Below are 20,043 nucleotides of genomic sequence, written 5' to 3' on the forward strand. Positions count from 1 at the left end.
GAATCGGCATATTCCCGTGGTTAATACTTCACCATGGATAAATGATGCAATTCGCAGTCTCAGACGTGTGTGTTGGAAGACTGAACATTTGTGGAAATCTACGTGGCTCCAGGTTCATCGTCTGTATTTTAAAGAGTTACTGTCTGATTTACATGAGATGATCAAGGTGGCCAGAGCGCTGTATTTAAAAAAATTGATTTTAACTTGTAAAAGGAATCCCAAGACTTTGTTTGACACTATTAATTGTCTTGTGTCTCCTGTTACATCATCTGTACCTGTTTTTTCTAACGATGATTGTAATAATTTTTTGTCTCATTTTGTGGGTAAGGTTATGGCTGTTAGGGCTAGCATTTTACCATCAGCTATCCCCTCTGTAATTATAACAGAGCGGCCCTCAATTTTAAGCTCTTTTCAGTCAATATCCTTTAATGATCTTATAAAGATAGTTTGTATGATGAAACCTTCTCAAAGTCCGGCGGATATTTTGCCTGCTTCTGTGGTCATGGAAACTATTACATCCATTGGTCCATGTTTGGTCTCAATTGTTAACCTTTCGCTAAAGTTGGGCCAGGTCCCTAGGTGTTTTAAACACGCTGTTGTTCAACTGCTCTTGAAAAAGTGTAATCTTGATGTTACATCGTTGAACAACTATAGGCCTATCTCTAAGTTGCCCTTCATTTCTAAAATCCTGTAAAAGGTTGTGGCAATGCAGTTGAATGATATTTTGGATACTCATAATATTTATGACAAATTTCAATCAGGCTTTCGCAAAAATCATTCTACTGAAACCGCCTTACTCAGGCTATCAAATGACATTTTGATGGCCACAGATGCCGGGAAATGTTCCGTGTTGGTTATGTTAGATCTTAGCGCAACATTTGACACTGTGGATCACTGCAGATTAATAGATTATGCTGTTTAGTAGGTATTTCGGGTTCGGCTCTGGATTGGTTTTCATCTTATCTGTCCGATAGGTCTTTTTCGGTATCTGTTGGATCCTTTATGTCCGATTCTGTACTTTTGTCCTGTGGTGTGCCACAAGGTTCTGTGCTGGGCCCTTTGTTGTTTAACTTGTATATGCTTCCTCTTGGACAGATTATTAATAGTTTTAAAATAATATCTTAGCATTTATATGCAGATGACATTCAGTTATTTATTTCGTTTAGACCTGATAGTCTAGATAAACTGTCAGTTCTACAGGATTGTTTAGTCTCCATTAATAAATGGATGGCAAACAATTTTTTGCAACTTAATAAGAATAAAACTGAAATGATGATCTTTGCTCCTGACAATATTATACCTAGGATTAAGCAGGTTTTGGGGGTTTCAGCCACTTCAGATTGTAGTGAAATAAGAAATCTAGGTGTCTTTCTGGATAGAGCCATATGTTTTAACAGTCATATAAAGTCTGTAGTTCGCTCATGTTTTTTCCATCTTAGGAACATTGCTCAGATTAGATCGGTGGTCTCAAGAAAAGAGATGGAGATGCTTGTTCATGCCTTCATCTGGTCACGTTTGGACTATTGCAATGTTCTGTATACTTGTTTGAATAAGTCTTCTATGGAGCGACTACAAGTTGTACAAAAATGCAGCTGCACGGCTGTTGACTGGTACCAGTAAGTGGTCTCATATAAGACCAGTTCTCAAGGACCTTCATTGGCTCCCAGTTGAATTCAGAGTGCAGTTTAAAATTTTAGTTATCACTTATAGAGCCTTGCATGGTCAGGCACCTCTCTATATTCAGGATCTTTTACATAAACATTCACCGGGTCGGCTCTTACGGTCTTCTGGTCTGGACCTTTTAATTGTCCCTAGAACACGTCTTAAGACTAAAGGTGATCGTGCTTTTTGTACTGTGGCACTGAGGCTTTGGAACTCACTTCCATTAGCACTGAGAACTATGGGTTCTGTCAATTCTTTTAAAAAACATCTGAAGACGCATCTTTTTGGACTCACTTTTATTTAACAGCAGTGGTTACTTGTCATTTCATGTTTGTGAAGAGTGTTTCTGTGTGTTGTGTTATGGTAGATTTATTGTATTCATGTTTGATCCTTCTTATTAACAGATTGTAAAGCACTTTGTGACTTCTTGTCTGTGAAAGGTGCTATATAAATAAATTTTACTTACTTACAAACAGAACCTTTAAAATACAGCAGAAAAGCCTGCTCTGCTGTCACACTAACCACCACTTTGTAAAATGTAAACGGTAAAGGCATTTCTAATATAGTGGATGTGTCAGCAAACAATGGAAAGTACCAAAATACAGCTTTCACATAGATACTTTCTGCCACAGCTTTGGAGTCACATATTCCATAATCTCTACAGTAGGTTGCCACTTACTGGAGATACAGACTCACATGCCATACAAATAAACGTGACACAATTTCATGACAGCTCAGATCTGTTCAACTGGTGCTGGTTTAGCAGTGTCTTCTGTAAGCACTATTGATGTTGGATTTGTGCTGTTCTGAGATTAGCTTGGACAATAATTTTTGGTTACAGCATAATTATAATAATAATAATAATAATTATAATTATTATTATTACACACATGATCAGGAATATAATATAATCGAGTTATTCTCCAATAAATCTAGGAAAACAAGTAGAGTAAGAAAAGCTGAGTGTGGCCAAACAAAGCTCTCACCTTCTATTCCAAGAACTCCATTCTGCTTGTTCTCCTCAGCGACTTCAAACTTATTGATTATGTCCACACAGTGCTCAGGGGTCACATTGGACATCTGTGAAGAAGCAGAGAAGCAACGAAAAGAGAGGGTAAACCTCATGTCACTCTTCCATATAGGATCCATAACATGTCAATCATTTGGTCTCTAAGGTTCACCTCCTTTTAAAGTAGGATCACAAAAACCCTCCAAACTGACATTCTGTCACTAATTGACTTCATGCTTCTGTTTTGTCTGCAGCACACTTTCCCTCTTTTCACAACTTCCCCTAGGGCTTCATGGTCCGTGTTTGGGCAGAGAGAGGGAGCATGGGCACAGAGAGGCTTTTTTAGCATCACACTGGGGCTGTTCATAGCCTCAGCTGGAAAGCAATTATAATGGCTGATAGAGAGGCAGAGCCTTTCACTTTCTGATTCTTAAAAAACCCGAGAGCACAGACAGATTTTGAGCTGGAAGAGGGAAAAAAATACAATAAAAAAGGGTGTAACAGAAAAGAAATGCATGAAACAAGATGTCATATGATCCTTGCAATATGCTAATTTGACAGGAAACGTTTCCTATAATTATCCGTTTTGAAAACAGTTGTGCTGCTTAGTATTTTGTGGAAACTGTGCTAATTTTATTTCAGAATTCTTTAAATGTGTAGAAAGTTTTTATTTGAAAATACATGTAAAAAGCTTTACTGCCACTTTTGATCAATTTGATGTGTCCTTGATAAAAGTATTAATTTCTGTAAAAAAGCTCTTACTGACCCCAAACTTTTAAAGAGTTGTGTATGAACACACATATTCATATTAAATATAGAATATGTTGTATACAGTAGTTCTGTATTACTGTGTGTGTGTGTGTGTGTGTGTGTGTGTGTGTGTGTGTGTGTGTGTGTGTGTGTGTGTGTGTGTGTGTGTGTGTGTGTTTGATGTAAGAACCAACAGGAGGAATTATAAAGCCATAAGATACATGTGTTTGGAAGTATGGGCTTGGATGACTTAAGTAGATTCTTGTATTTTTTTTATTAGTATTATTATTATTATATGTCAAATAAAAGTTTAACTTGATGAAAAAGGTGCTTCAACTCATGACTAATAGTGGCAAGGCAACTTTGGACCATTTCACTATAAAGACACAGTATGATGCAAGAGAGGAAATAGAAGAGGCTAAGAGCTAGACATCAGAAGCGGTTTTGGAACATCAGTCAGCACAGTGCTTATGGGATTTACATTTAAAACACTATGAAAGGCTGAGGGAGAGAGCCTCTCCAGTAATGTATGTTCATAAAAGCATGTGAAAATATCACAAACAGACATTGCCACTGTGATATGTGTACTGGCCCTTACCATGGATCCAAGCTTCAATTCTGAGATGAGAATGACATATAAATATGGTAAATTAAGAGACACAATGTAGAATCTGAGAAGTCACAGGTTCTGATCAGGAAGAGATGTTACACTGACCTTTTGCTCCACTCGCAGAAAGTTGCCAAGTTCCTCTGCGGTCAGGTGATCCTTCTTCTCACTGAAGCACATGAGCAGCAGATAGAGGTCTCGCCTTAATGACATCATCTTATAGAAGACAGAGAACTCCTCATACGTCAGTGTTCCCTGCTGGTCATCAGTGTCTGCTTCCTGTGAACACATGCAGAGAAAGAGCAAAGACACATAATGGGTTTCAAAGCTTTGAAGAGAAAATTTCCTTAAATGCCTTTACTATAATTACTACTATTACAATAATTATGCATACAAGAAAGATAAGTTTAAAATGGTCCTATAATGCGTTTTCACTTTTTCATTTTCAGTCAGTGCATAGTGTGTGTTTGGGCATTAAAATCTACTAAATTGCAAATCTTAAAGTCCACTCCAATGGGTCTTATTTTGTTGTTGTTTTTTAAATCCCTTTCGAGAACTACATTGAATGGCTCATTTGGACTACAGTGTTATATTTTGGGTTTTGTGATGTCACAAAGCGGCCCATCATTAAAATAATTTCCCCCTACGGAAATTCATATGGTTGGGGAGTGGTGAGGGGCAAGGTTGTGGTTAGAACGTTTAGTTGTTTGCATCAGACAGGACGACGAAAAAGAACAACTTATCAAGGCGTTTGTGCCAGGCTGGGGATAAAGGTATTGTAATGATGTAAATTATGTGAAAAATACCAAGCATGAGAGCATGTTCTAGTAAACCCCTAAAACAAAATCAAGACTTTGTAAAAGAGCATAATAGGACCCCTTTAAAATATAAAATATAAATGGTCTCATCATGCCTGTTCTATTACAATAGTATAAATTTACCTTTTTGAACAACAGTCTCAGTTTAAGTGAAAAGTCTTTATTTTTTCATCCATATTATACTCCATTTCTGCACAATTCTCCTTCTCTCTTTTACTGTCAAAACTACTACTGGTCAGTATTAGCTCAAGTTCAATGACTTTCACAGAAATTAGGTTAACTGAACCAAAAATGGAGATACGACTTCTTGACCTTGATCGTAAGGCGCAATATAGAACAAAATAGTGTAAGCACAGCTCTACTAAACAAATAGTACAAGGAAAACAATGAGATGTTTAAAATTATAATTTATACCTTGCCTTGAGGGAACAGCCTGAGCCTGATTATATCATAGTTTCCACAAAGCAATGGAAATACTGACTGAATTTCATGAGACTTATCAACATATTAGACACAATTTACATTAAAAGGACAGTCGACCCCCCAAAAATTCTCTCATCCCAAAAATTCTCTCCAAAAAATTCACTCATCCTCATGCCTTTATTTTCTTAGATGAACATACCAAGAAATTTAGAAAAATAATCCATCTCTGTGAGTTTATATAATGCAAGTTAATAGTTCCCAAATAGTGACACTAAAAAAAGTACATGCAGCCATCGTGATGATAATCCATACAACTACCAGTGCATAAATCAATGTCTTCTGAAGCTAAGCGGTAGGTGTGTGCAAGAACAATACTACAATTTTAAACTTTTTAAACTATAAACCATCAATCTTGGTCACTTGTCACACACAGTTTTACTAGAGGGTCGAGTTTACATTTGACGTAAACGTTAGTTAATTTCTCACACGAGCTTCAAATTGTGTTTATATGAACTCACAGAGAGGTATTTATTACTAAAATCTTAATCTGCATTCATCTGAAGAAATAAAGTCATATACATCTGATGACTAAATGAAAACTTCTCATTTTTGGGTGTCCTGTCCCTTTAAGGCTTCCACTTTTCCAATCTTCCCCACATACCTGGAACATCTGTTTAACTTTCCTGCGAGGCAAGTTGACGTTCAACTTGTGTAAAAGCTGGTAGATCTCTTCAATATTCAGAAGACCATCTCCATTCTTATCAGCCTCCTCGAAGGTCTGCTTCATCCACTTACAGCAAGGTTAAGAGAAAAGACCACCAGGGAAAAAGCTGCACAATGAAGCCACAGAATCAACTTACACTGAAACGTGTGACAAAAGATTTTCAGGATGGCAACATAGTGTAAACAGAAAAAGTTCATCACAAACTTTATGCTTTTCCTTTCTGGGTGGTCTGTCTCTTTAAAAGAAACCTAATTAGGAAAATTATTATCTATATTACTTTTCTGCCTGTGCACATGAGGAGTGGATGAGCTCATCCTTCTCTAGATGTAACACAATTTGCTCTAATGCACAACTAAGAGGATCTCAAAGCTGACAAACACACAATAAGGACATGCAAGGTTTATTGTGAGTGCAAGTGGGCATTTTCATTGATTTTTCATGAAAAATGGCCATCCTGACAGTTGAAATAAGCAAAGTTCTGTTTTAATGTGTCAGCCCATCTGTTTAGTGCAATTGGGTTGCTTTATTTGTCTCATAAAGTGAATAGTCCCCAAGTTATGAGATTTTGAAAACAAAAGACCTGGATCTTAATCCAGTTAGAGGGCAAATGCATGACATTCAAGATACTTACTTGTGGATAATACATTTCTTTATGTAATACTGTATGTAATTCTGATCAATTTGATGAATTCTGATACATCTATACTGTGGAAGAAGTGAAGTCTGGTTTTATGAAGTATGACAGTTGGCAGAAAGCCTGTGATGGATGTAATTACAGGCAGGAAAGAGGCAGCGCTTCTGTGACTGAAAGGAAAAAGAGAGACTACTTTGAAGGGTCTGCAGACAAAGGACAGACTTTGAAAGTCATCCAAACGGACAATTCAGGTAACAGCGGTGCGATGAGGAAGGCTAATCAGAAGACCATTAACATTTAAACAGAGCTGTACGAAGCAGAATATCTGTTTTATATTACACGTCATTTAATGTTAATCCGTTTCCTTTGATCTATTAAGCATGTCTTGAACAGCGGGTGTTGAGTGGGTAAATCTGTGTGTCATAGAAATATCTGGCTGCTTTATAGGGCACGCTAAAAATAAAGATTTTCTGCACTTGAAAAGTCTCGGATATTGATTTTCAAAATTGCAAGATCAATCCTTTACTCTGTGACAGTGTTTCTTTCTTTCTCAGACATATTTTACAGGTTTGCAGCTTAAAATGAATGTGGAACGATAAAAAAGGTGTGTACCATAAACCAATGGCACACAATAATGTTCTCATGGGCTGTACAAAGTAACATACAAGGAAGTCAGATTCACAAACAAACGATTACATTCGTTGTAATTAATCGAAAGCATCCAGAGCAAACAATGTAGTCTGATTCCTAAACAAACGACTTTTCACTCAGAAAAACTCATGAGTTACTGTTTGAATCACTCTGATGAATTCTTCACTGAATGAACACTGAATCAGAGTGATCAGAATCAAATAAGTTACTCAAGAAATGCAATTTGAAGACTATTTTAAACTTAAAATTTTTAAAAGAAAGAAACTTAAAAAGATTAAAATCAGGAATTGCAAACTTAAATTTGGAAAGGAGTATCAATCACGAAGTGCGGACATTTCACATTAACACAATTTTGCAGGCCAAATAAAGGTTCATTGTCTATATTCAATAGTATAGCATCTCTTATAGGACAACAATAAAATAGGTCATAGTTGAACTGTCGTCTAGATTAAAAGCATCAGTGGAAATTACCAGCAGCCAGATGCTGTGTTTCTACTATTATGGGAGATTATAATGACTGCCTCCTGATGACTCACGCCTCTTTAATGAGAATAACAGACATAAACATAAGAGAAGAGAGGATGAGCAGCTCTGGCTTTTTATCTCCTCTTCCTCTAAGGCCAGTCCTTTTATGTGAGGCTGTGCTTCTGCAAGAACTTCCTGCAGAGGAAGACTCCCTGAAGCAGTGAACTTCTCACAGGCAGACTGACTCAAAAAGCTCACACTATCTCCCTCTTTGTACATCTCTCTCTCTTTTGTAAATCGGTCTAAATAAATCAGTCAAAATCAATCACAAATCTATCCTTCCCTCTCTGCTTCTATCTATGTATCCAGTAATGTATTCAACTCCTCCTCATATATATATATATATATATATATATATATATATATATATATATATATATATATATATATATATATATATATATATATATATATAGCAAGGAAGCTTTATATTGATCAAAAACAACAGTAAAGACCTTCTTAATGTTACAGAAAAATATTAAAATTATATTTTTATAATTATATTACGAATAGATTTTGTTCTTTTGAACTTCCTGCTCATCAAAATAAATAAATTATATATATATAATTTTAATAATATATAATATATTATCATGATGTCTGCAAAATTATTAAGCAGCCAACTGTTATTAACACTGATAATAAATGGTTACTGAGCACCAGATATCAGCATATTATAAAAATTTCTGAAGAATTGTGTGAAAGTATGAATGGCTACTGAAATTTCTGAATAGAATAAATCTGAGTGAGAAAAAAAAAAAAAAAAAATCTTCTTTCAAAAAAATTTGTTAATACTAACTCGCCTGAAACTTTTGAACAGCAGTGTATATAATTGAGAAAATGCATTTGTTGCTCGAAAATAGCAGCTTAAACATTTCTCAAAACAACTCCTTTCGTGGCCCCCAGGAAAAACAACATGGAGATGAGTAAATGATAACTGTAGCTGTATTAAATGCATCCATCTGTCCATCATTCATCTTGCAGTAAAGGATATTGGTCATGTGTGCGCTGTCTCTTGGCGAGTGAATCCTCATCACTGATTCCGGCCATCAGATATCCGAGTCCGGTCACCCATGTCCGCGCTTCCTCTGCATTTGAGGTAACCAAGTCTAGAGATTCCATGTGGTTGCCGTGGTAAATAGTGAAACAACAGCTCGGATCAAAGTTCCCTTCCGCATGGCGATGAAAAATGTCAGACTGACGACCTTCTGTGACCTTGTAGAGCGAGTCGATGGTGACTGGAAGGGAGAGAGAAAAAAAGAACATGATCTTTGAACCCCTGAAACAATGAGCCACTAGCTATGGATGACCAACACGCAGAGATACTTTCATTAGCTAAAGCCTTGCCAGCAGCGATCTGACCCACATTACTCCACTACAATAAGAGACTTGCTTGGGTGAACAGTTTAATTTCAAATGAAATGAACAGAAACTGAGGTGGTAATGTTGTGTTAATGATAATTATCTGATTCGGCAACTGAATAAGGAATTACTTGGAGTGGCAAAACCTGACAGTTATCACCTCAACTCCCCCATCTTCCTTATGTTTGTCTCTTATTTTTTAAGCATTGGTCCATAGCAATATGTAATTAGATTTCAGCACTACTTTCTCCCAGTGCCTTTTGCTCTCTGTTGCTCTCATTATTAGTCACTATTCTTTGGTTTCCCATAAGGGAATCCAGGCTTTAGTGTTGGCAGTAGTGTTTGTTTTGTTGCTTTACATGAAAGCAGAATTCTTGACAACCTCTGCAGGCAGTGTGTGCTTTCTGTCCACTTCAGTCTTATCAACATCTATACCCAAACCAGCCTCTAAATCTTTTAGCAAACCCCTTTCAAAGGGATATTACACAGCAACAAGAAAATTCTGTCTTTTTTTACACAACCACATCATTTCAAACTCATACAGTATACTGATATTATTTCTGTGAAACACAAAAGTGGATCATTCCAACCAGTGTGACTTTCTTTCTTCTGAAGAACCAAATAGTTATCCTGACCATTGACTTTGATTGTAAATAATAATAATAATAATAATAATAATATTAATAACAGGGATTTTTCTAAATATGTTATTTTATGTTCCACAGGAAAAAAGAAAGAAAAGAAAGTCAAACAGTCTAGGAATGGCATCAGCCAGAGTAAATGATAAAATAATTTTCATGTTTTTGGTTAAAATATCTTTTTAGATTTCAGTATGAAGACTTTATGCAGATTTAGAATGGCATATAAAATTACAGATTTTTTTTCTTTTTCTGAATGAGCTACTCCTTTAACACAGATCTTTAACACTTCCTGTCATGATAACAATCTGATCAAACAGCTCTGCATGTGTTCTAGAAAGCCAAGTCACATCAAAGCCATTGATTCTGGTGCTGATCTCTTAATCTGACAATGAGCAGGGCACAATCCGTCCTTTTTTAAATTATGCAAATGGACTAACAAAGAGGCTTATTTTATGAGAGCAGTTCACAAACATGACAGTGGCAAAATAGAGAGAAGGTGGGGAGAAAGTGGGTGAGATGGAGGGGACAATAGCACTTGAGCTTTTTAACCATACTGTGTAATAATCCACCCATCTGGGCTAGGTCAGATCAGCTCTGTTAACAAAAGCCTACAGTGAATATGGAGAGGAGTGAACAGGATCTATTTCCAGTACACTAACAGAACACTCTTCCAGGGAAAAAAGGGGTGCTCATGCAGCATTCACTTCACCCAAACAAGCAGAGTGGAGCGCAGACACAGATGGTGAGAGAGCGGCGTGTTTCTGGAAGCCCCGGCCCGTGATTCATACACAGCCATTATGTAAGAGAGGAGAGCTGCGCTCTGACACTTAACATATCAAAATCACATGGGCTGCGTTGATGGGGAAGCAGAAGAGAGCAAATAATACACAGAGATTATAAAGAGGGGGAGTTAAAGAGAAAGGGAGAGCGAGTGAACAAGAAAAATAAATCAAGAAAGTGACAGAGAAAGAGATCAGTAAACCACAGATTTGGAACACATTGGAAGCAGATTGTTTCCGACTCTGATTTGTCACAAGCTGTTTCCATCAATAGGGAATTTAATACATGTAAAGACAAAAAAATCGGAATATCGTAAAAACAGACTGCAAATGAAGCACAGCATGTTTTCTAGAGAACAAATCTCGGGGGAAAATACGAAAGGAAGACTTTGTAGAGGGCTAGTCATATGACTTTGATGCCGACTATGACATTTATTTAGTAAATGTGTTTGCATTGTTTTTTTCTGTTGTTGTTGTTGTTGTTGTTTTTATGCACATTTATGTGCATCTTGTTCCATACAGTATTTTATGCAATATCCATACATTCATAAAACATATAGAAAGAAACTCAGTTCTTTTTTGTTGCATCTGCAAATCTTTTTCTTCTGTTGATTGTTATTTAAAGCGTTTAATTGAATTTGTTCTTAAATAACTGTTCTAGCTACCTTTTTCTAATTTCTCTCCATTTTCCACTCATCCTACCCTCAAAGAATATAATTTTACCTGAAATCAGTATTCTAAAATATGTTAATTTATTTATTTAGTAGTTAAATGAAAGTTAAATAAGATACAATTCCTGATCACTCTGTCAAGGTTTATTTTCATATGACTGCACATCCCAGTGTTATTTTATAATTTATAGTTTTAATTTTATTTTAAGATTTAGTCATTTAGTTTTGTTTATTTTTTATTTCTTATTAATTATTTTTTATTTCAGTCTTAGTTTTAGTAATGTTAGCGTTTCGATTTAAAATATTTCAGTTAGATGTTACGAAAACATTTCTAATATTTATATTTTGTTTTATTGTAGCTTTATTTCAATTAACAACAATTAAACAATTAACATTTGTTTTAAATAATAACAGTTTTAGTTACTGCATCATCATTTACATATATTAAACAAAATCTTTCAGCTGTGTATATTGTTATTTTTACATACATCTGTGTGTGTTTGACTTACTCTTGGCTCTCTCACTCTTGCGAGACGGTCTCCAGCGGATACAGGAACGGTGTTCATCCAAATAGAAGAGCCGGACCAGTCCTTTAGAACCGTTCTTCAGCTTCACCATCTGAGTCCCCGACTGCATCACACTCATGCATCGCTCAACTGCAAGTACAAAATAAACAAACGCATACACATTGAGTGGGCTTACACGCACTTTAACAGCGAGGTGAAAATGTAAAATGGCATAAAAATTGATTCTGTCAATACAAATAAGTAACAGTTGATGGATGGAGGTTATAAATTGGCCGATAACAGCCCTATGGATATTTTTAGATAGTGTGACGATGGGCGTCATTTTAATTGTGACACATGTAGAGCAGTTATGGAGCACACTGAGTGGTGGGAAATGACAAAATTGGATAACTGTCAAAGCTTGCACAATTACAAAAAAAAAAAAAAAGGTTTAGGAACCTTGCTGAAAACTATGAGAGGCCTGCGAGAAGTCCAACAAAAGCCAAAATGATGCAACACAGCAGAGGCTGGCTGCAACCCAGCTCATCTTCTTGAGTACGTGAGATGGCAACTCCCTGCCCTAAAGGGCCACTGGGACCAATCGGCTGACAGATCTGAAGGTCTCTAAATAAAACTTGCTCGCTGCAGAACAGAGCTGCAAAGACAAGCTCAAGAGGAGATCATGTGCATCATGTGTGTATGTGGCATGGTTGCTTTACCTTCAAAATCGACACTACTCCATCAGAGTATATGGTGAAACATTCACAATTCATAATTCACAAATCTCAAGCACTACTTTATGCTGTCAGCGTTATTTCAGGCGGAAGTCACCAAGGAGAATCGAAAATGTGAAATCAAGCAGATAATGCTGTTTTGTACGTGAAGCACATGTATGTTCTCCATCTGACACGACCGAAGCAGGTTGGCCTGAGGGGGTGGTGGGAGGAAGAAGCTCTCGGATGATATAAAGCAAAAAAGGGAATGTGATATCGACAAGTGATCTATACAAAAAACAAATGAAATGAATGCACTCTTTCCAAACAAAGAACAACTTAATTGTTTGGTTCACACCCAAAGGAAAACAACATAAATCAAGCAAAAATTTATATTGTCACGAAAAAGAAAAATGAAAAAAAAAATTCACAAACCTGTATGATTTTCTTTCTTTTGTGGAAAAGACAAGGACATTAACTGAAATGAATGAAGAATTAAGTGGATGTTATATGTGCTCAGTGTTGTTGATTAAGAATTGTTTATGTTAATTGAAATAAATTAATTTCATTTATTTCTGAAACTTTATTAACTAATAGGGCTATTGCTAGTAGGGTGTAAGGTGGTGATGATTATAGGGGCCCGCCCGGCGATCCCAACCAACTGACTGAGGCCATCCAAAAAATATGCTCAGGACAGTTGACACGCCATTGCTACACATCGTCATGAAAGCGTATCATTTGCACGTGTTTTTAAGCATTGCCATTTTAAACATTCAAAAGAGTTTAAAGCATTCAAACACAAGAGTACTCGCGAACCGTGTTCAGTGTGCACGTAATCGCAGTTTTAACATACAAACAGAAAAAGATGTTAAAGAGCCCACTTCAGCAGCCACGCACAATGTTCTCAAAGTGCTTCAACACCAAAATTTGCACAAAATTATGTCAAAATACCCGTCTTGGAGAGTATCCTCAAGGAAAAAAAACAAAAAAAAAAACAGGTCAGTTATGTCTTAAGTGAAAGTAAACAGTGGAGATAGAAATCAGATGTGTATCATTATATTGGGTGCATTGTCTCTTAAAGTGGCCACGCCTAATTTACTAGCTCTGCTGTCAGTGTCCTTAGTGTTAATACAAGAAAATGGATGAAAGAAAATCACTCACTGCTCTTGACTGAATTACTTTGTAGTTTTAACAAGAATTATTCCACACCGAACAAAAAATTGTTCAGACACCAGATATAGTTTTTGATATTTTTTTTTACTAGTGGTAGCATGGCATGAATACAAACAAAGTAAATGGCATAAAAATAAAGTAAACTGTGAAATATTATATCCAAAAATGATTTATACAGTGGACTACCAGTAAAATTTATTTAAAAAAAAAAAATGGGACCAAAAATTTGTCAGTCACTTTGACCTGACTATGTTTTGCCCCCTTAACTGTCACCCCTCATTTTTTAAATAGGCATTAAAGTGCACTATACAAACTTAAATTGCTGTAATTTATGAACACTTTGGAGTATAAACCTAAGGTTGGTCTCTTTTTAATGAAGAAAAGTTGCAGATTTTGACAAAAGTGTTTTTTTTTTTTTTTTAAAAATTGAAGTATCAAAAAGTTATAGAAGTTTAAATGTACTGTAAATAAAATGCGCTATATTAATTTTATTTAATATATTATAAATATTTTACATAACAGGTTTTACTCTAAAATTGGTATAAAATTAAAGCCTTGTGTCTAAATAAGTTATGTTACAAATTTGAAGTTGATTTGAAAAAAATTAAGGTTCCTGTGAGATTTTATTTAGGGCTTGCCAAGCGTCCCACAGGTGGGACGGTGACAGTTATGGGATGTTTTTTCTTTAATTGCTAATGCAACCCTTTTACACCACAGACTGAACACAATTGCTTGGTAATTGGTCAAAAAAGTATTGATAGTTATGTAAATATTGTCATACTAACATTACTAACAGGCTGATTGTAATCCATTACATACCTTTCTCTCAAAGTTATCTGGCATTATCAAGATGAATTTGTTAACCCTTGTCATATTTTGCTTCCATTATCGAAAGTGTAGCAAATAAACTGTGAGATTTTGAGAAATGTTGAAGGTGTCTGAAAACATTTTGTTTTGACTCTCTATTTAATTTTTACAGTGACGGTTATTTAGTGATATTTTACATTGATTATTGGTTTCTGTAGCTGGACACCTACAAACTTGCAAAACCTTTGTGTAAATAGCGCAAATAAATAAATAGAATGAACATAGCAATTAAACAAATTTAAGTGGCAGTGGCAGCATCCTCTTCCTGTCCCGACCAAACCTCCAGCCCACTTTCGCTATCATCACTTCACAGATTGGTACACAATCCACAATCCAATTAGATTTGACATGACCATGAAAGACAATGCTTTCTATTCCCCCTCTAAAACACCCTTTGCCCTCTCTCTTTTAGTTTCTCACCATCTCCAAACACTGATGTTCACTTTGCACCCAGATTGAAGACCAGTGGTTGACTTTTTTATATTGTCCAAAACACCACATATTATTACTTTGCTCAGGAGATCTGTACAAACCCCTAACCATAAGTAATAAGCTTTGGGATGTAATATGTCCTGCACTGACTGTGCTATGGACATGAGTGAGATGTTGATGTTGCAGAACTATCCATGTGAAGGGACAATAAAGAAGATTACGACTACTGATACCTTACACTGAAAAACTTTATTACTTTTCCTAAGACTATGCTTGGCAGAAAAATCCCACAGATTTACACTAAAAGACTGACTCTATCCATATTGAGGGTCCAAACTAACACTGAAACTTGGTGGGTTGTTGTGACCATCTGCAGTGAAAAATAAAAATTGTGCTTCATCTAAATTAAGTCAAAAATACTACAGTGAAGCAACTTAAATTCAGTTTAAAAACTTGAAGCCCGTATGCTTTTTGTTTTTAAAGAAGTCTCATATGCTCACCAAAGTTGCATTTAATTGATAAAAAAAATACTGTGAAACAGCAATGTTGTGAAATATTATTAAAACTTGTAATACCTGTTTTGAATTTAATAGATTTCCAGGCTTCAGTGTAACATCATCTTTCAGAAATCATTCTAATATGCTATTTAGTATTTTTATGGAAACTGTGATTCATTTTTTTTTTCAGTATTCTTTGATGAATAGAAAGTTCAAAAGAACCGAATGTGTTTTAATTATAAATCTTTTGTAACATTAACAAGTGAACTTGCTGAATAAAAGTATTAACTTTTGAAAAAAAGGAATTCTTTCTGACCCCAAACTTTTGCAAAGTGCAGAAAAAACTTTTAATTCTACTGTCACTCAACATGGCTGTGGGGTGTCCTAACTAGAAGTGATGAAGCAACATATCTTCCATGTTAATCTTAAAAAAACAATGGGCAGAGATAGAAAAAAGGAGAAAGATTCTTAAGTGCACACCCTCTTCAAACAAACCCTTCTTATAATGAAATATTCAGGTCACTCTCCAAAGCACATTAAGATATTGTGACAGAATAACATGCTCTCTGGTCTTATTAAGTGCCTGGCCTAGCCTATTTATTTTATTTTTTTATCTAGATACTTTAAATCCACATTTTTGCCTTTGAGGCATCTAGTCCAGATATTTAGATCTTATTTTCCCAGCTCTAAGTCATCTGTTGTTCCAGAGTTTTAGAACTGGAAAAGTAAAAACTATCGATTTTGATTCTCATGAAAGCAGTGGCTCTACTATTCCCCTGCAACACACTGTTTGTTCTTAAACAAACCCTCTCACAGGTTCTCGCTCTCCGTCAGGGTCACTCTATATGTCTTCAGCTGGGTTTCAACATAAATTTGCAATACAGATATGAGCAGCAACAAACTACAACATAGGGCCATACTTCAGCACAAAGCTTGCACCTGCAAAAATCGTTCTTTGGTGTTAAAATAGTACTGTCAGGATTTACTAAAGACGCGCAGTGAAGAATTAATGCTGAAAAGATGTTATTCACAGTTATTTTTGCACCTGACTTTATTGAATATGCATTTGTTTCCCTTTCAGACACAATATGTGTGGGAGGATATTATTAAAATGAACCACACAATGCAATCAAATTACTGATATTTGTGCCATTATTTAAATCTCCAAAAAAGCATGTCTTAAAGCAAAGGCTAATTTGCGATGCTCTTGGTAGATCGTGTTGATCATTATGAAAAAAATCTGACTGTGTCTGCGTTTCAATGATTTCAAATCAGCCACTATTCAAGTTCACAGTTAGGATGCTGTCTTCAGGCTAATTCACACTGCACCAACAGATGCCAGCCAATGCCGTCAATCACTAGATTAGGCATTGCCATTGGACAGCGTCTGTTCGTGAATTTAGCCTTTAGAAGGCAGGCAGAAAACAGCAAAGGCAGCTCACCAGCTTGAGTTTGCCTTTAAAACATGCAGGTTTTTGCAGTTTGTGGCAAATGTTTTTGGAACATATAAACAATCTTAGTTTTAGTTTAGTCTCCAAGTCCTGGTGAGCGTTTTTGTAAAATGTTGACATATGGATTATAGAACATTTCTAGGCTGCTATTCCCCAAGCAAGCAAAACTATAATTTTGGATAAATGGTTGGTGGCTTTCAGCAACTCACACTCACACAAATGTATTTCACAGGTTGCCGTATAGACTTGTTTTGAAGGACCTGGAGGACTGTGTGTTCTTGTTACAGACTCATGGGATTCCCTGGACCAAACAATTGTGACTGGAATTTTAAAAACATAGAAACGACACAACCAAGGGTACATCAATTTCCACAAGGACACTCGACATTTGTGTATACAAGAGGATACATGTTCTCCACTTGACCTAGTATGCCATAACATGCAACTTAATTGGGAATTACAAACAGCAAAACTGGAGGGTGTGAAGGAATGCCCAAGAGGGTCAAAGGTCATAGACAAGCACATATTCCTGCTCTTCTCACTACATCTAAGGGTCATCAATTAGATCTCTAAATTAAGAAATCCATTTTAATGAGTGGTCAGGATTAATAAACCGTTAATGAGGGTCTCTCGCCCTCGCTCATTCCTCTCGTTTTGCTTCTCTCTGTCTAAGTCTCTTGTCCTCCTCTTTGGACTCCTATCATTGTTATTACCATGAGTCTCTCCAGCTCATTTGAAACAAATTAGTCTCATGTTGAGTAAACCTTCACGGCCCATTACTGCGCTCTGCACAGTGGGGACACGGCACAGATCTCGAGGGAAGGAAACGTGTTCATTAGACTGCAGACAGAGGTGCAAATACTTGAGAGAAGGATTGACAAGAGCCCCTCGCTTCCAGGATGCCAACCTCCCCTGCCACTTCATGACATGTTAATAATGAGTCAAAGAGACAGTTTAGCTGTACTCTGGGGCAGAACTTTTTTAAAGTAAATTAAATACAAGTAAATAGTACAAGTAATTTATTTATTGCATATATATATATATATATATATATATATATATATATATATATTATACTGATTTAAAAAACTTTTTTTTAGAATGCATATCACATCACAATGAAGAGAGTTAATGTTAACACTTTAGATTAGGGAACACATAATTCCCTATTAACTAAGAGTTTTCCCTGAACAAACTCCTAATTTGCTGCTTATTAAACCTGTTAAGTTAAAGCAGCTCCACCAATGGGTTACAAACTCCTCTTTTTTGTTGACTTTAAAGGTGGTAAAAAAGGTTTCAGTGATTTTAGAATTATTAAGAAACTTTTAAGTATCAATCAAGACAAATTACCATTATAAAAGTAAGATCCTATTTATCTCTATCTCAATTATTCATGCCCCATTTCTTGATGCAGTCCCCTTTATTATTTAATCAAAGCTTTTGGCTGAGAACATACTTATAGTCCTATATTTGTTCTGTGGGACAGATGGATTTAGGCAGGACTGTAGCTTAGCAGAGCATCACAAATCAGCCAGAGAGGAAAACAGAAGCTCAAAAAGAAAAGCCGTGCTAAATTAAATTTATAAGACTGTAGTGACCCAGGAAAGTTAAAGATGACAGGAGGGAGATGAGAAATAAAGTGTAAATAAGATAGAGAGAGTGTATCTTTATAGGTATTGGAGGCATTGGAGAACTAAATGTGTTCACCAAGCCGGCCATTCGGATCAAAGAGGCCTGGTGAGAAGTACAAGGAGATATCGAACACTGAATAATTGGGTTGTAGAGGCTCAGGCTCTGTGATGCGTAAATCACAAAGCACTGTGTGTTCAGAATCATCAGAGCAGGAACACAAAACAGAAGATGAGACATGCATTATGCATTCAGACACCTGCGCACAGGTTGAACAAACTGTTCTGTCCTGCAGCGCTGGCTCTGGATGTGCATTTACAGTTCTTAAAAATAATAATGGATCTAAATAACAGCAGTCTGACACCCTCATGGACGCGGTTTGAGTTTTGCTCTGTTTCAAGCTCCTTTTCAGTTGTCATGGTTATTTATTTGATTTCATCATTATGTTCAGGTGTGTGTGTCTCGTTATCATCATTATTTAAGTAAAATTATTTAATCCAGCTAATCAAGGTCATCAGGATTACTAGAAACTTCAAAGCAGGTGTGATTTGGAGCTGGTTGGAGCTAAACTCTGCAGAGCTCTGGCCCTTCAGGGATTGAGTTTGAGACCACTGCTTTGTAGGCTGCACACTTTCTCTTACATGGGGCTCAGTATTCTGTAACGAAGCCGTGATGATGGAGTTGGGGATCCATCCACAGCTTTATTGAAATAAAGCTAGTCAGACAAGCAAGGGTTGATAACTAGCTAACAGTAATATCAGAGGCAGACAAAAGAGTAATCCACAAACAGGCAAAAGTCAGGGGAGGCAGCGAACAATCAAAAACATATTATAAAGCCAAGGTTGAAAAAACAAGGCAAGGTAAGAAACCAGACAAATAGACAAGGAAAACAAGGATAAAGCGCTTGAAATCATAGCATCATGGCCTATTGGTTAGAGAGTCTGACTTGTAACCCAAAGTTTGTTGGTTCGAGTCTCAGGTCTGGCATGGATTGTCGTGGGGGCAGTGAATAACCACAACCCCCATCCACCCTCAATACTATGACTGAGGTGAGACCCTTGACCAAGGCACCGAACCCCCAACTGCTCCGCGGGCGCCACAGCCATATCTCTGTCCACTGCTCCAGGTTTGTGTTCATAGTGTGTGTTTGTGCACTTGGATGGATTAAATGCAGAGCACAAATTCCGAGTATGGGGTATACTTGTCCTCACTTCACTTTCACTTGATGGGGAATAGGTGACTCGTGACAATTATTATTTTTGTTAACTAAAATTGTTAGTTATTGGTCTTTCACATAATTTGAATGCATTTACTATATAAAAACACAAGTAAAGCACTGAATTAAATGCCTCTTCAATAGTTATCAATGAATCAATATCCCCACACTTTCCTAGCATATGAATACAAAGATGTTTTTACTGCGGAAGTATGATGGTCTTCTCATTAATGCTTTTTCAAAAATACACTACTTTATATTTGTTGAGCTACAATGATAGTTATATTTCACCATACAAAGTGT

General features: G+C 36.3%; 2 protein-coding genes across 2 annotated transcripts in view; both read right to left on the reverse strand.

The window, feature by feature from the left end:
* LOC132156003 (acetyl-coenzyme A transporter 1-like) overlaps nucleotides 1-20,043 on the reverse strand; it is a 249,357-nt gene that overhangs the window by 181,449 nt on the left and 47,865 nt on the right. The window lies entirely within an intron of this gene.
* LOC132155994 (1-phosphatidylinositol 4,5-bisphosphate phosphodiesterase eta-1-like) overlaps nucleotides 1-20,043 on the reverse strand; it is a 77,111-nt gene that overhangs the window by 48,055 nt on the left and 9,013 nt on the right. The window contains exons 2-6 of the mRNA XM_059564797.1: nucleotides 11,766-11,912; nucleotides 8,798-9,041; nucleotides 5,931-6,060; nucleotides 4,137-4,307; nucleotides 2,649-2,742 (exon numbers count right to left, since the gene is read on the reverse strand). Coding sequence (XP_059420780.1) covers nucleotides 2,649-2,742; nucleotides 4,137-4,307; nucleotides 5,931-6,060; nucleotides 8,798-9,041; nucleotides 11,766-11,912 — 786 coding nt within the window. The remainder of the gene's footprint in view (nucleotides 1-2,648; nucleotides 2,743-4,136; nucleotides 4,308-5,930; nucleotides 6,061-8,797; nucleotides 9,042-11,765; nucleotides 11,913-20,043) is intronic.

Source organism: Carassius carassius, chromosome 13 (assembly GCF_963082965.1).
Source record: "Carassius carassius chromosome 13, fCarCar2.1, whole genome shotgun sequence".
Taxonomy (NCBI): Eukaryota; Metazoa; Chordata; class Actinopteri; order Cypriniformes; family Cyprinidae; genus Carassius; species Carassius carassius.